The 16,974-nt window shown below is 39.0% G+C and overlaps 3 protein-coding genes across 4 annotated transcripts in view; all 3 read left to right on the top strand.

The window, feature by feature from the left end:
* LOC114437988 (nuclear factor 7, ovary-like) overlaps window positions 1-16,974 on the top strand; it is a 21,265-nt gene continuing 4,291 nt past the window's right edge. The window contains exons 1-3 of one of the 2 annotated variants that reach the window (XM_028408985.1): window positions 1-287; window positions 727-2,711; window positions 7,684-8,021. In XM_028408985.1, the coding sequence (XP_028264786.1) occupies window positions 45-287; window positions 727-1,875 (1,392 nt within the window). In that variant the 5' untranslated portion in view covers window positions 1-44 and the 3' untranslated portion in view covers window positions 1,876-2,711; window positions 7,684-8,021. Of the gene's footprint in view, window positions 288-726; window positions 2,712-7,683; window positions 8,022-16,974 lie in introns of those variants that run through there. The other variant, XM_028408983.1, reaches the window with a different exon arrangement.
* Window positions 4,958-8,021, top strand: LOC114437987 (nuclear factor 7, ovary-like). The gene is made up of 2 exons (XM_028408982.1): window positions 4,958-5,251; window positions 5,691-8,021. The coding sequence occupies exons 1-2, from the start codon at window positions 5,009-5,011 to the stop codon at window positions 6,849-6,851; spliced, it is 1,404 nt and encodes a 467-aa protein (XP_028264783.1). The 5' UTR covers window positions 4,958-5,008; the 3' UTR covers window positions 6,852-8,021.
* LOC114437989 (nuclear factor 7, ovary-like) overlaps window positions 11,375-16,974 on the top strand; it is an 11,048-nt gene continuing 5,448 nt past the window's right edge. The window contains exons 1-3 of the mRNA XM_028408986.1: window positions 11,375-11,675; window positions 12,115-13,880; window positions 14,098-14,102. Of these exons, the coding sequence (XP_028264787.1) occupies window positions 11,433-11,675; window positions 12,115-13,260 (1,389 nt within the window). The 5' untranslated portion in view covers window positions 11,375-11,432 and the 3' untranslated portion in view covers window positions 13,261-13,880; window positions 14,098-14,102. The remainder of the gene's footprint in view (window positions 11,676-12,114; window positions 13,881-14,097; window positions 14,103-16,974) is intronic.

Below are 16,974 nucleotides of genomic sequence, written 5' to 3' on the forward strand. Positions count from 1 at the left end.
GTGGCTGGCAGAGCAGCAAGCAGGCAGAAAGATAAACAGCAGCCATGGCGTCTGCTAGTTATGAAGACCTGACTTGTTCGGTTTGCCTGACGCTCTTCACAGACCCAGTGACTCTTCTCTGTGGACATGCTTTGTGCAGACAGTGTATTACAGAGGTGCTGCGCTCACAGCATGAGTGTCCACTGTGTAAGACTTCTGTTTCAGCAGAGGCCACGAGCCTTCCGACCAGCCTGATTCTAAAAAACCTTGTTGAAAAGGCCAAAGGAGCAGAGAAGATAAAGTCTCAGGTAAGCACTATGCAGTCATACTTATTTTGTTTACTTATTCATTAATTAAACCAGACAAAGGCCTGTACAGTAAATGAGCCAGGGGTGTGTCCCAGTTTGTGTTTACTCTGTATGAGTACAATACAGAAGTCCATTAGGGCCAAAAAATATAAAAGGGTTCTTAACCTTGAACTCAGAAATCTGACTTTAAAAGACCAGAAAGACTTTTTCTGATTTTAATCTCTTTCTATGACTATAGTAAGGACACAATCTAGATACATTTACAAGTAGTTACATGCTATCTTTTTGTAGCTACACATATTGTAATTAATTTGCAAAAAATATTTGCAAAATATTAGTTTTGTGCGATTCCAGGATGCTAATAAGCAAATGCTAACAAGCTGTACTGATGACATGACTGGCTGTTATATTTATTAATAGATTACACATTTTCTTACAGAAGGCTGAGTTGTGCCCTGAACATGAGGAAAAGCTGAAATTATTCTGCGTAACCGACCGGCAGTTAGCTTGCATCATATGCAGAGATGGGGAGAAGCATGAAGGACACAAGTTTAAACCGATCAAAGAAGCAGCTGTGTCACTGAGGAAGGAGTTGGACACTTTTGTGCAACATGTTTCCGGTCATATTAAGGCCACAGAGAGGCAGTCCGATGCTCAGAGTAAAGAAATAACTAAGAGCAAAGTGAGGTCTCAGCAGCTGATGGCACAGATCAGCAGCCAGTTTAAACAGATGCACTTGTTCCTGAGAAAGAGAGAAAAAGAGATAAAGAATGAGCTGAAGCTCAAAAGGGAAGATGACGTTAAAAGAATGAGCGAGATGCAAAATGCTATAGAAGCAGCTTTGTCCGAGAGCAGAGAGCTGGAGGACAAAGCAACCACAGTCCTGAAAATGACAGACCCAGAGAGGTTTTTAAAGAGCTGGACTGAAGGTAACACCGCAAAGACCCCAGTAGATTCACTGAGGCTCAGATTAAATGAGCTCCAAGTGGTGGAGACCTCCCTGTCTTTGGAGCCTTATGAAAGCCACCTGCAGTTCTTTGTGTGGAAGGAGATGCTTCAGGTGATCCAGCCACGAGAAGACCGGATCTCACTGAAAAGCAACAGTGAAGGTGTAATAATACTGTCTAATGATGGGCGAAGTTTGATCTGTAATCCACAAATCAGCCAACCTCCATCAAATCCTTTTGGAACTAAAATGAAGTATACATATGGTACATATAAAAGCTATGATGGTTCCATTATTGATGCATTCAGTGTCAATGAGCTCACTTCAGGGCAGCATTACTGGGAAATAGAGGTTGGAAGCAGAGACTACTGGAAACTTGGGGTAAAAGATAATTTCCTTACATATAATGATCAAACATATTTTGCCAATGGTGCAGTTGTACCAACAGATCTTGAAAAGAGGCTGCAAAAGGTTGGCATCTACCTAAACTGCTCTTCCAAGAATCTGTCCTTCTATGATGCTGACAACATGACACTCATCCACACTATGAACTGTGATCACATGACTGGGCCCGTGTCAGCGTACATTAGCATTCAATACAATCAGTCAGATCGCAACCCTGTGACAGTGTGCTGGTACTGATCCAGCAATACTTTATGTTATATTTTCCAGATCTTGATATTAAATCAAGGCAACTGAAACGTTCTCAGTTTTTTTCTGAAAATAGTCCTAAATTCTTGGATGTATGTTGAGACGCAGCTAAAATACATGCCACATTTTAGAAGTTTAGAATGTTGACAGAAAATATACCTTATGATGTCATAATGGAACATGAATATCTTACACTTTCAAAATAAGAAAGAATGCTTCCATCAGTGTTTAGATGTTTTTAGTTGCCACAAAAATTGCCACCCCTTTGACCACGTCGATGTAAATAATGTATTTCTATTATGGAAAGTAACAAGTCTTACCATAGGTACGTAACAGAAAACTCATTTCTCAAGTCTCTCAAGCAGAGCAAACAATAGATAAGACATATTTCTTTAGTTTTTGCAAATGTATTCAATTAAATAGAGCTCAGCTCCTTATAAGCATAAAAAGTATATGTATTTTTTCTTCATTGTGTCATTGGTTTTTAATTTCCTTTTTTTCTTTATAAGTGTGAATGTTGTTTATCATTATAGTGTCATTCTTTTTCATATAAATCATTAAAAATAGCTAAGAAAGTAAATTGGGGTAATTATGGGGCTTTAAAAGTAGCAAATTCTTTTTATCAGCTGTATGACATCACACACAACTGACCAATCAGTATCAGGATTGTATTGCCAAAATTGAGGTATAATCCATACTGTATTTGGCAAAACATGAATAAAATAATAGGGAGTGAGAGAGCCCTCTGGATATGTTTCAGAAACTCACTTTACACTGACAGGAAGTGGGCAGAAATCAGTCCAAAACAACAAACAGGTGGAGAGTAGGTTAAGATGTATAGTTGTTATTATTGGGAAGATTATCTATATAAAGCGTTTATTTCCGCTGTAAAGAGTTTTTTATATGTCATCCTTGTTTTTTAATAATGTGTTTTTGTGACAGTGAGTTTATCATTTGTGATTCTGTGAGTCTACAGGAGATATTCCTCCACTGCACTTGGTGTGAAGCACTTGCATTGTGGCTGAAATAAACTATATAAATAAACTTTCCTTTTCCTTGTTGATAGACAAGGTGAATGTCTATAGAGTTATGCAGTAACTTGGATTTTGGGGAATAATGTAGTAAATCTAAATAATGTCAGTTATTGTTGTTAATGTGTTTTAATCAGACACTAAGAAAAAATACGTTGAAAAAATGTCAACAAATTATTTCATTACAAACTTAAGTGATTAAAACATTTAAGTCACAGATGCTGCTTGAAGACAGAAATACCTGGAGAATGCATGCATTTGATTAAATTCGACCATGTGTTCACACACACACACACACACCTTATCCACGTGAGAATCAATGGAACAGATCATTTTCTTCTGTTTCTTGTGTAGACATTTGGTTGTAGTTAAAGTGGCTCAGCTGCACATAAAGTATACACTTTTTAAAAGGATCAATAATATAACTTACAACAAGAATAAATCACACATATTAGGCAGCACTGTTGTGAAATGACTTTTCTTAAACCAGCAAAAGGGTGTTTAGAAAAAGACATAAATGACCATGTTGGATACCCCCAGTACACAATGATGATATTTCAACCACTCAGCTGGGTGCAGGAGAAGTTGTCCTTCCACACTCTGAAGTTCCCAGAATGAATCGTTCCAAGTACAGTGCTCTTAGGGAGAGGTTCCCATTTATTGTTAACAGTCATTAATAAGCATGTTTGATGAAGCCATGATTCCTAAACAAACAAACAGGTCAGTCGTAAAAACCTGTCTGAATCACCCGAATCACTTGTGTCCATTTAAACCCTACCCAACCACACTGCTCAAAAAATAAAAGGAACACTTAAAGAACACAATGTAAGTCCAGGTCAGTCACTCTTCTGTGAAATCAGTCTGTCCAGTTAGGAAGCAACACTGATTGTGAATCAGTTGCAGCTGCTGTTGTGCAAATGGAACAGACAACAGGTGAAAATGAGAGGCAGTGATCAAGAAAACCCCTATAAAGGAGAGGTTCTGCAGGTGCTGACCACAGCCCTCCATGTGCTAGCCAGAGGGACCCTCACTGCCATTAGGTACCAGGATGAGATCCTCAGACCCATTGTGAGACCATATGCTGGTGCAGTGGGCCCTGGGTTCCTTCTGATGATGACAATGCTAGGCCGCATGTGGCTGAAGTGTGTCAGCAGTTCCTGCATGATGAAGGCATTGATGCTATGGACTGGCCTGACCGTTCCCCAGACCTGAATCCAATCCAGCACATCTGGGACATCATGTCTCTGATGCTTTAATCCAGGTCTGGGAGGAGGTCCCTCAGGAGAACATCCACCGCCTCATCAGGAGCATGTCCAGGCGTTGTAGGGAGGTCATACAGGCACGTGGAGGTCACACACACTACTGAGCCTCATTCTGACTTGTCTTGAGGAACTTCACACAAGTTGGATCAGCCTGTAATGTGATTTTCCACTTTCATTTTGAGTATGGTTGCAAATCCAGACAAACTTCAGTTTCAGTTTTGCACTTAATTAGATTACATGGGTATAAATAATGTGGGGTTTCAGGTTTCCCCACTTGGTAATCTAGAGATAAATAGTTTTTTTCAGTCGCTAACAAGCATTTGTCCAAACAATTGTCACATTTTCAGAACTCTTAATACAACGTGCACAGCATCGGTGTGTTGTGACCATACCCTTCACAAATTTCATGTCGTTTTCACACAATATGCAGTCTGTAAACACATTTCTACAATGCTTAAATTTTCCTTACAGAGCCTCTTTGTTGTTTTGTGTTTGCATATTCAGAATGCTCTTTCATGTTTCATGAATATTTGGTTCACTCTAAGCAATAAAACTTTTTCTTTTCTATCATAAACAATATGACCATCACCAACCACATATGTGTTCTAGTCAGTGTTAATAAATAAACACTCTTTGTTCCTGTTTCACAGTGGTGAGTGTAAATCATTTTGAGGGAACTAAAGTGTTATTTAGGCAAATGTTAACCCTTAAAAACAAGGACTGGCTCAAAAATGCATGACACACAGGGGCGTGGCTTTTCAAGGGAGGTTAATTGTGCAGAGTCAGTGTGGCTGGCAGAGCAGCAAGCAGGCGGAAAGATAAACAGCAGCCATGGCGTCTGCTAGTTATGAAGATCTTACTTGTTCGGTTTGCCTGACGCTCTTCACAGACCCAGTGACTCTTCTCTGTGGACATGCTTTCTGCAGACAGTGTATTACAGAGGTGCTGCGCTCACAGCATGAGTGTCCACTGTGTAAGACTTCTGTTTCAGCAGAGGCCACGAGCCTTCCGACCTGCCTGATTCTAAAAAACCTTGTTGAAAAGGCCAAAGGAGCAGAGAAGATAAAGTCTCAGGTAAGCACTATGCAGTCATACTTATTTTGTTTACTTATTCATTAATTAAACCAGACAAAGGCCTGTACAGTAAATGAGCCAGGGGTGTGTCCCAGTTTGTGTTTACTCTGTACGAGTAAAATACAGAAGTCCATTAGGGCCAAAATATATAAAAGGGTTCTTAACCTTGAACTCAGAAATCTGACTTTAAAAGACCAGAAAGACTTTTTCTGATTTTAATCTCTTTCTATGACTATAGTAAGGACACAATCTAGATACATTTACATGTAGTTACATGCTATCTTTTTGTAGCTACACATATTGTAATTAATTTGCAAAAAATATTTGCAAAATATTAGTTTTGTGCCATTCCAGGATGCTAATAAGCAAATGCTAACAAGCTGTACTGATGACGTGACTGGCTGTTATATTTATTAATAGATTACACATTTTCTTACAGAAGGCTGAGTTGTGCCCTGAACATGAGGAAAAGCTGAAATTATTCTGCGTCACCGACCAGCAGTTAGCTTGCATCATATGCAGAGATGGGGAGAAGCATGAAGGACACAAGTTTAAACCGATCAAAGAAGCAGCTGCGTCACTGAGGAAGGAGTTGGACACTTTTGTGCAACATGTTTCAGACTATATCCAGGTCATTGAGAGCCAGGCCGATGCTCAGAGTAAAGAAATAACTAAGAGCAAAGTGAGGTCTCAGCAGCTGATGGCACAGATCAGCAGCCAGTTTGAAGAGATGCACTTGTTCCTGAGAAAGAGAGAAGAAGAGATAAAGAATGATCTGAAGCTCAAAAGGGAAGATGACGTTAAAAGAATGAGCGAGATGCAAAATGCTATAGAAGCAGCTTTGTCAGAGAGCAGAGAGCTGGAGGACAAAGCAACCACAGTCCTGGAAATGACAGACCCAGAGAGGTTTTTAAAGAGCTGGACTGAAGGTAACACCCCGAAGACCCCAGTAGATTCACTGAGGCTCAGATTAAATGAGCTCCAAGTGGTGGAGACCTCCCTGTCTTTGGAGCCTTATGAAAGCCACCTGCAGTTCTTTGTGTGGAAGGAGATGCTTCAGGTGATCCAGCCACGAGAAGACCGGATCTCACTGAAAAGCAACAGTGAAGGTGTAATAATACTGTCTAATGATGGGCGAAGTTTGATCTGTAATCCACAAATTAGGCAAGATCGATTTCCTGACCAAGGGCCTATATTTGGCTCAGGATCTCAGTATTTTGGTTATAATCCAGTCAGTGTCTATGTAAAAACTATTGATGCATTCAGTGTCAATGAGCTCACTTCAGGGCAGCATTACTGGGAAATAGAGGTTGGAAGCAGAGACTATTGGAAACTTGGGGTAAAAGATAATTTCCTTACATATAATGATCAAACATATTTTGCCAATGGTGCAGTTGTACCAACAGATCTTGAAAAGAGGCTGCAAAAGGTTGGCATCTACCTAAACTGCTCTTCCAAGAATCTGTCCTTCTATGATGCTGACAACATGACACTCATCCACACTATGAACTGTGATCACATGACTGGGCCCGTGTCAGCCTACATTAGCATTCAATACAATCAGTCAGATCGCAACCCTGTGACAGTGTGCTGGTACTGATCCAGCAATACTTTATGTTATATTTTCCAGATCTTGATATTAAATCAAGGCAACTGAAACGTTCTCAGTTTTTTTCTGAAAATAGTCCTAAATTCTTGGATGTATGTTGAGACGCAGCTAAAATACATGCCACATTTTAGAAGGAATGTTGACAGAAAATATACCTTATGATGTCATAATGGAACATGAATATCTTACACTTTCAAAATAAGAAAGAATGCTTCCATCAGTGTTTAGATGTTTTTAGTTGCCACAAAAATTGCTGCCTCTTTGACCACCTTGATGTAAATAATGTATTTCTATTATGGAAAGTAACAAGTCTTACCATAGGTACGTAACAGAAAACTCATTTCTCAAGTCTCTCAAGCAGAGCAAACAATAGATAAGACATATTTCTTTAGTTTTTGCAAATGTATTCAATTAAATAGAGCTCAGCTCCTTATAAGCGTAAAAAGTATATGTATTTTTTCTTCATTGTGTCATTGGTTTTTAATTTCCTTTTTTTCTTTATAAGTGTGAATGTTGTTTATCATTATAGTGTCATTCTTTTTCATATAAATCATTAAAAATAGCTAAGAAAGTAAATTGGGGTAATTATGGGGCTTTAAAAGTAGCAAATTCTTTGTATCAGCTGTATGACATCACACACAACTGACCAATCAGTATCAGGATTGTATTGCCAAAATTGAGGTGTAATCCATACTGTATTTGGCAAAACAAGAATAAAATAATAGGGAGTGAGAGAGCCCTCTGGATATGTTTCAGAAACTCACTTTACACTGACAGGAAGTGGGCAGAAATCAGTCCAAAACAACAAACAGGTGGAGAGTAGGTTAAGATGTATAGTATAGTATATTTCCGCTGTAAACTGTTTTTTATATGTCATCCTTGTTTTTTAATAATGTGTTTTCGTGACAGTGAGTTTATCATTTGTGATTCTGTGAGTCTACAGGAGATATTCCTCCACTGCACTTGGTGTGAAGCACTTGCATTGTGGCTGAAATAAACCATATAAATAAGCTTTCCTTTTCCTTGTTGATAGACAAGGTGAATGTCTATAAAGTTATGTGGTAACTTGGATTTTGGGGAATATTGTAGTAAATCTAAATAATGTGAGTTATTGTTGTTAATGTGTTTTAATCAGACACGAATAAATCCATTGAAAAATGTCAACAAATTGTTTTATTACAAACTTAAGTGATAAAAACATTTAAGTCACAGATGCTGCTTGAAGACAGAGATCCCTGGAGAATGCATGCATTTGATTATATTCTACCATGTGTTCACACACACGCACACACACACACACACACACACACACACACCTTATCCACATGATGTTAAAGAATCAATGGACCAGATCATTTTCTTCTATTTCTTGTGTAGACGTCACAGTTTCGTTGTTTCGCTGTAGTCAAAGTGCCTCAGCTGCTGGTTATTCCAGCTTCTGAAGTGAAAATCAAAGAAAATGTCAACTCTCTGACAGTTGCTATGGTAACCAGATAATCAGTTGTATTTATTCCACCTGTGATTTAACCTTCACATAAAGTATACACTTTTTAAAAGGATCAATAATATAACTTAACAACAATAAATCACACATATTAGGCAGCACTGTTGTGAAACAACTTTTCTTAAACCAGCAAAAGGGTGTTTAGAAAAAGAAATAAATGACCATGTTGGATACCCCCAGTACACAATGATGAACTGTAGTCACTATCATCATAACCATATTTCAACCACTCAGCTGGGTGCAGGAGAAGTTGTCCTTCCACACTCTGAAGTTCCCAGAATGAATAGTTCCAAGTACAGTGCTCTTAGCATGAGGTTCCCATTTATTGTTAACAGTCATTAATAAGCATGATGAAGCCATGATTCCTAAACAAACAAACAGGTCAGTGGTAAAAACCTGCCTGAATCACTTGTGTGCATTTAAACCCTACCAACCACACTGCTCAAAAAATAAAAGGAACACTTAAAGAACACAATGTAAGTCCAAGTCAGTCACACTTCTGTGAAACCAGCCTGTCCAGTTAGGATCAACACTGATTGTGAATCAGTTTCAGCTGCTGTTGTGCAAATGGAACAGTCAACAGGTGGAAATGAGAGCCAGTTATCAAGACAAGCCCTATAAAGGAGAGGTTCTGCAGGTGCTGACCACAGACCATTTCTCTGCTCTCATCCTTTCTGCCTTATGTTTGATCACTTTTGCATTTTGTCAGTGCTCTGACCCCTAGAGGTAGCATGAGGCGGTGTCTACAACCCACACAAGTTGCTCAGGTAGTGCAGCTCATCCAGGATGGCACAGCAATGAGAGCTGTGGCCTCAGACCCATTGTGAGACCATATTCTGGTGCAGTGGTCCCTGGGTTCCTTCTGGTGCATGACAATGCTAGGCCTCATGTGGCTGAAGTGTGTCAGCAGTTCCTGCATGATGAAGGCATTGTTGCTTCATGCATTGTTGCATCTATTGATTAGTTTTATAATGTTGCCTTGCTAATTTTAATGACTAGTGTACACTGTTGCCTTGCTGATTTTATGTAGCACTTTGAGATTTGCTCGCAAATGTAAAGTGCATTACAAATAAAATGTATTATTATTATTGTTGCTATGGACTGGCCTGGTCCTAGCGAAGACGTTGGGTATGCTGGTGTAGAAGTCTGGCAGAAGCTGGCATTGGACCTGTTACTTTACTGATGCACTGCTGCTAAATGCTAACAACTCATTGAGTCTGTACACCTCATCTGAAGGTGGAGAGACGATGGAGTCATTGTCAAAGCTGTCACTGCTTGTTAGCCTATACCAGCTGTTGTCAATGCCAATCAAACCAGTGATATCACAGTCTCTACTAAACCAAGATAGTACTCTATAGCCTTGTCTGTTTTGAAATGTGTAAATAAAATTGTGAATATTTTAGTCCACTGACAGTGTTAAACCTTTTGTTATTTTTTATATGGATAACATATCTTTTAATTGTGCTAACTGCAGTCAGAGTGACTGTTAGTCAAGATGGCGGCACGCAAGGATGCAGCGGCTTACGGCTCTCCATTTTAATGCTCTTTTCATTTTCTTTTTTGTTGTTTTTCTTCCTTTTGTGCATGACCGGTACTATGAGCATCCAGTACAACCACCAGCTGCTTTTGGATATCGGGAACCAACCCCAGATATCTGTTTCGAGTGACTTTGACCACACGCACAACATTGTAGTGTAGCTCCAGGCCCACCACAAAAACTGTCACAACCTTATTTGAACATCAGGAGCTGAAGACACTCACAGGAATGGTACTGCAGTTCTGCATCGGGAATGTGACTGTGGACAAAACTATCCAGGCTTTCCCTAACCAGAAACCCTGGATGACCAGCCATGTCCGCACACTCCTCAGAGCCCTCGACACTGCCTTCAGGCCAGGGGATACAGCACTGTACCGAGCTGCTCGAGCTGACCTCAAAAGAGGCATAAAAAGAACCAAGGCTGACCACAGGATGCCACAGGAGTCCCACCTGTCCAGCAACAACTCTCGGGAGGTGTGGCAGGCTGACATACTGCATCACAGTTTGGTACGGCAGCTGCAATCTAGCAGACAGGGAGAGGTTAGAAAGTGTTGTTAAGACAGCACAGAAGACCATCAGAATCAGAAATTACTTTATTTATCCCCGAGGGGAAATTCTTGATCGGCTGCCCCTCCCTGATGGACATTTACACCTCCCGCTGCCTCAGCAGAGCCAAAAACTTCATCAAGGACAGTTCCCACCCTGGCTCTGATCTGTTTGCCCTGCTACCCTCTGGGAGGAGCTACAGGTTGCATCAGGACAAAGACAAACAGATTCAAAAACAGCTTCTTTCCAAAAGCTGTAACCACCCTGAACTCTCACATACAGTTTTAATGTGCAATTTTACATATCCAGATGGACAATACACAACATGTGCAATATATTTATAATTCTACAATGTATATCATGTGCAATATCTTCATACTTGAATACTATATTGTAAATATTTTTTTAAATATCTTTTTAATATCTTTGAGATATCTCTTATCAATATATTGCTTTTTTGCACTGAAATTGGGTGACAGCTTTAATCTCATTGTAGTTGGGTATAGTGACAATAAAAAGCATTCTATTCTATTCTATTCTCTTCAAAGAAGAGCTAAATACTGGAGCTTTTGTATCTGCATTCCATACTACAACACTCAAACCAGAATTTGACAGCAAATATTATAAATATACACTTCACTTTCAGTTTTGCACGTATGTAATTGCACCATGTAATTAGATTACATGGGTATAAATAATGTTGGGTTTAGTTTATCAGGTTTTAAAACACACCACATGTGTTCTAGTCAGTGTTCATAAACACTCTTTGTTCCTGTTTCGCAGTAGTGAGTGTAAATCATTTTGAGGGAACTAAAATGTTGTTTAGGCAAAGGTTAAGGTTAAGGTTAACCCATAAAAACAAGGACTGACTCACAAATGCATGACACACAGGGGTGTGGCTTTTCAATGAAAGTGAAACTTATGAATTGTGCAGAGTCAGTGTGGCTGGCAGAGCAGCAAGCAGGCAGAAAGATAAACAGCAGCCATGGCGTCTGCTATTTATGAAGATCTTACTTGTTCGGTTTGCCTGACGCTCTTCACAGACCCAGTGACTCTTCTCTGTGGACATGCTTTCTGCAGACAGTGTATTACAGAGGTGCTGCGCTCACAGCATGAGTGTCCACTGTGTAAGACTTCTGTTTCAGCAGAGGCCACGAGCCTTCCGACCAGCCTGATTCTAAAAAACCTTGTTGAAAAGGCCAAAGGAGCAGAGAAGATAAAGTCTCAGGTAAGCACTATGCAGTCATACTTATTTTGTTTACTTATTCATTAATTAAACCAGACAAAGGCCTGTACAGTAAATGAGCCAGGGGTGTGTCCCAGTTTGTGTTTACTCTGTACGAGTAAAATACAGAAGTCCATTAGGGCCAAAATATATAAAAGGGTTCTTAACCTTGAACTCAGAAATCTGACTTTAAAAGACCAGAAAGACTTTTTCTGATTTTAATCTCTTTCTATGACTATAGTAAGGACACAATCTAGATACATTTACATGTAGTTACATGCTATCTTTTTGTAGCTACACATATTGTAATTAATTTGCAAAAAATATTTGCAAAATATTAGTTTTGTGCCATTCCAGGATGCTAATAAGCAAATGCTAACAAGCTGTACTGATGACGTGACTGGCTGTTATATTTATTAATAGATTACACATTTTCTTACAGAAGGCTGAGTTGTGCCCTGAACATGACGAAAAGCTGAAATTATTCTGCGTCACCGACCAGCAGTTAGCTTGCATCATATGCAGAGATGGGGAGAAGCATGAAGGACACAAGTTTAAACCGATCAAAGAAGCAGCTGCGTCACTGAGGAAGGAGTTGGACACTTTTGTGCAACATGTTTCAGACTATATCCAGGTCATTGAGAGCCAGGCCGATGCTCAGAGTAAAGAAATAACTAAGAGCAAAGTGAGGTCTCAGCAGCTGATGGCACAGATCAGCAGCCAGTTTGAAGAGATGCACTTGTTCCTGAGAAAGAGAGAAGAAGAGATAAAGAATGAGCTGAAGCTCAAAAGGGAAGATGACGTTAAAAGAATGAGCGAGATGCAAAATGCTATAGAAGCAGCTTTGTCAGAGAGCAGAGAGCTGGAGGACAAAGCAACCATAGTCCTGAAAATGACAGACCCAGAGAGGTTTTTAAAGAGCTGGACTGAAGGTAACACCGCAAAGACCCCAGTAGATTCACTGAGGCTCAGATTAAATGAGCTCCAAGTGGTGGAGACCTCCCTGTTTTTGGAGCCTTATGAAAGCCACCTGCAGTTCTTTGTGTGGAAGGAGATGCTTCAGGTGATCCAGCCACGAGAAGACCGGATCTCACTCTCTAGCAGAAGTCGGGATGTACTAGTGTCTAATGATGGGCGAAGTTTGATCTGTAATCCACAAATCAGCCAACCTCCATCAAATGCTTTTGGAACTAAAATGAAGTATACATATGGTACATATAAAAGCTATGATGGTTCCATTATTGATGCATTCAGTGTCAATGAGCTCACTTCAGGGCAGCATTACTGGGAAATAGAGGTTGGAAGCAGAAACTACTGGAAACTTGGGGTAAAGGATAATTTCCTTACATATAATGATCAAACATATTTTGCCAATGGTGCAGTTCTACCAACAGATCTTGAAAAGAGGCTGCAAAAGGTTGGCATCTACCTAAACTGCTCTTCCAAGAATCTGTCCTTCTATGATGCTGACACCATGACACTCATCCACACTATGAGCTGTGATCACATGACTGGGCCCGTGTCAGCGTACGTTAGCATTCAATACAATCAGTCAGATCGCAACCCTGTGACAGTGTGCTGGTACTGATCCAGCAATACTTTATGTTATATTTTCCAGGTCTTGATATTAAATCAAGGCAACTGAAACGTTCTCAGTTTTTTTCTGAAAATAGTCCTAAATTCTTGGATGTATGTTGAGACGCAGCTAAAATACATGCCACATTTTAGAAGTTTAGAATGTTGACAGAAAATATACCTTATGATGTCATAATGGAACATGAATATCTTACATTTTCAAAATAAAAACAAGAAAGAATGCTTCCATCAGTGTTTAGATGTTTTTAGTTGCCACAAAAATTGCTGCCTCTTTGACCACCTCGATGTAAATAATGTATTTCTATTATGGAAAGTAACAAGTCTTACCATAGGTACGTAACAGAAAACTCATTTCTCAAGTCTCTCAAGCAGAGCAAACAATAGATAAGACATATTTCTTTAGTTTTTGCAAATGTATTCAATTAAATAGAGCTCAGCTCCTTATAAGCGTAAAAAGTATATGTATTTTTTCTTCATTGTGTCATTGGTTTTTAATTTCCTTTTTTTCTTTATAAGTGTGAATGTTGTTTATCATTATAGTGTCATTCTTTTTCATATAAATCATTAAAAATAGCTAAGAAAGTAAATTGGGGTAATTATGGGGCTTTAAAAGTAGCAAATTCTTTGTATCAGCTGTATGACATCACACACAACTGACAAATCAGTATCAGGATTGTATTGCCAAAATTGAGGTGTAATCCATACTGTATTTGGCAAAACAAGAATAAAATAATAGGGAGTGAGAGAGCCCTCTGGATATGTTTCAGAAACTCACTTTACACTGACAGGAAGTGGGCAGAAATCAGTCCAAAACAACAAACAGGTGGAGAGTAGGTTAAGATGTATAGTATAGTATATTTCCGCTGTAAACTGTTTTTTATATGTCATCCTTGTTTTTTAATAATGTGTTTTCGTGACAGTGAGTTTATCATTTGTGATTCTGTGAGTCTACAGGAGATATTCCTCCACTGCACTTGGTGTGAAGCACTTGCATTGTGGCTGAAATAAACCATATAAACAAGCTTTCCTTTTCCTTGTTGATAGACAAGGTGAATGTCTATAGAGTTATGTGGTAACTTGGATTTTGGGGAATATTGTAGTAAATCTAAATAATGTGAGTTATTGTTGTTAATGTGTTTTAATCAGACACTAAGAAAAAAATATGTTGAAAAAATGTCAACAAATTATTTCATTACAAACTTAAGTGATTAAAACATTTAAGTCACAGATGCTGCTTGAAGACAGAGATCCCTGGAGAATGCATGCATTTGATTATATTCTACCATGTGTTCACACACACGCACACACACTCAGTTGTATTTATTCCACCTGTGATTTAACCTGCACATAAAGTATACACTTTTTAAAAGGATAATAATATAACTTAACAACAATAAATCACACATATTAGGCAGCACTGTTGTGCTGCAGAATGAATAGTTCCAAGTACAGTGCTCTTAGCATGAGGTTCCCATTTATTGTTAACAGTCATTAATAAGCATGATGAAGCCATGATTCCTAAACAAACAAACAGGTCAGTGGTAAAAACCTGCCTGAATCACTTGTGTCCATTTAAACCCTACCAACCACACTGCTCAAAAAATAAAAGGAACACTTAAAGAACATGTAAAGTCAGTCACTCTTCTGTGAAACCAGCCTGTCCAGTTAGGATCAACACTGACTGTGAATCAGTTTCAGCTGCTGTTGTGCAAATGGAACAGACAACAGGTGGAAATGAGTCAGTTATCAAGACAAGCCCTATAAAGGAGAGGTTCTGCAGGTGCTGACCACAGACCATTTCTCTGCTCTCATCCTTTCTGCCTGATGTTTGATCACTTTTGCATTTTGTCAGTGCTCTCAGCCTTAGAGGTAGCATGAGGCGGTGTCTACAACCCACACAAGTTGCTCAGGTAGTGCAGCTCCTCCAGGATGGCACAGCAATGAGAGCTGTGGCCTCAGACCCATTGTGAGACCATATTCTGGTGCAGTGGTCCTTGGGTTCCTTCTGGTGCATGACAATGCTAGGCCTCATGTGGCTGAAGTGTGTCAGCAGTTCCTGCATGATGAAGGCATTGATGCATGATGAAGGAAAGCTTGTTTATATGGTTTATTTCAGTTTATTTTATGGTTTATTTCAGCCACAATGCAAGTGCTTCACACCAAGTGCAGTGGAAGAATATCTCCTGTAGACTCACAGAATCACAAATGATAAACTCACTGTCACGAAAACACATTATTAAAAAACAAGGATGACATATAAAAAACAGTTTACAGCGGAAATATACTATACTATACATCTTAACCTACTCTCCACCTGTTTGTTGTTTTGGACTGATTTCTGCCCACTTCCTGTCAGTGTAAAGTGAGTTTCTGAAACATATCCAGAGGGCTCTCTCACTCCCTATTATTTTATTCTTGTTTTGCCAAATACAGTATGGATTACACCTCAATTTTGGCAATACAATCCTGATACTGATTTGTCAGTTGTGTGTGATGTCATACAGCTGATACAAAGAATTTGCTACATTTAAAGCCCCATAATTACCCCAATTTACTTTCTTAGCTATTTTTAATGATTTATATGAAAAAGAATGACACTATAATGATAAACAACATTCACACTTATAAAGAAAAAAAGGAAATTAAAAACCAATGACACAATGAAGAAAAAATACATATACTTTTTACGCTTATAAGGAGCTGAGCTCTATTTAATTGAATACATTTGCAAAAACTAAAGAAATATGTCTTATCTATTGTTTGCTCTGCTTGAGAGACTTGAGAAATGAGTTTTCTGTTACGTACCTATGGTAAGACTTGTTACTTTCCATAATAGAAATACATTATTTACATCGACGTGGTCAAAGAGGCAGCAATTTTTGTGGCAACTAAAAACATCTAAACACTGATGGAAGCATTCTTTCTTGTTTTTATTTTGAAAATGTAAGATATTCATGTTCCATTATGACATCATAAGGTATATTTTCTGTCAACATTCTAAACTTCTAAAATGTGGCATGTATTTTAGCTGCGTCTCAACATACATCCAAGAATTTAGGACTATTTTCTGGCCTGGTCCTAGCGAAGACGTTGGGTATGCTGGTGTAGAAGTCTGGCAGAAGCTGGCATTGGACCTGTTACTTTACTGATGCCCTGCTGCTAAATGCTAACAACTCATTGAGTCTGTACAACTCATCTGAAGGTGGAGAGACGATGGAGTCATTGTCAAAGCTGTCACTGCTTGTTAGCCTATGCCAGCTGTTGTCAATGCCAATCAAACCAGTGATATCACAGTCTCTACTAAACCAAGATAGTACTCTATAGCCTTGTCTGTTTTGAAATGTGTAAATAAAATTGTGAATATTTTAGTCCACTGACAGTGTTAAACCTTTTGTTATTTTTTATATGGATAACATATATTTTAATTGTGCTAACTGCAGTCAGAGTGACTGTTAGTCAAGATGGCGGCACGCAAGGATGCAGCGGCTTACGGCTCTCCATTTTAATGCTCTTTTCATTTTCTTTTTTGTTGTTTTTCTTCCTTTTGTGCACGACCGGTACTATGAGCATCCAGTACAACCACCAGCTGCTTTTGGATATCGGGAACCAACCCCAGATATCTGTTTCGAGTGACTTTGACCACACGCACAACATTGTAGTGTAGCTCCAGGCCCACCACAAAAACTGTCACAACCTTATTTGAACA

Source organism: Parambassis ranga, chromosome 7 (genome assembly GCF_900634625.1).
Source record: "Parambassis ranga chromosome 7, fParRan2.1, whole genome shotgun sequence".
In the NCBI taxonomy this organism is placed as follows: Eukaryota; Metazoa; Chordata; class Actinopteri; family Ambassidae; genus Parambassis; species Parambassis ranga.

Coding starts and splice junctions, on each gene's coding strand:
- LOC114437987 (XM_028408982.1), top strand. CDS start 5,009: ATGGCGTCTGCTAGTTATGAAGATCTTACTTGTTCGGTTTGCCTGACG. Junction 5,252..5,690: donor CAGAGAAGATAAAGTCTCAG/GTAAGCACTATG, acceptor ATTTTCTTACAG/AAGGCTGAGTTGTGCCCTGA.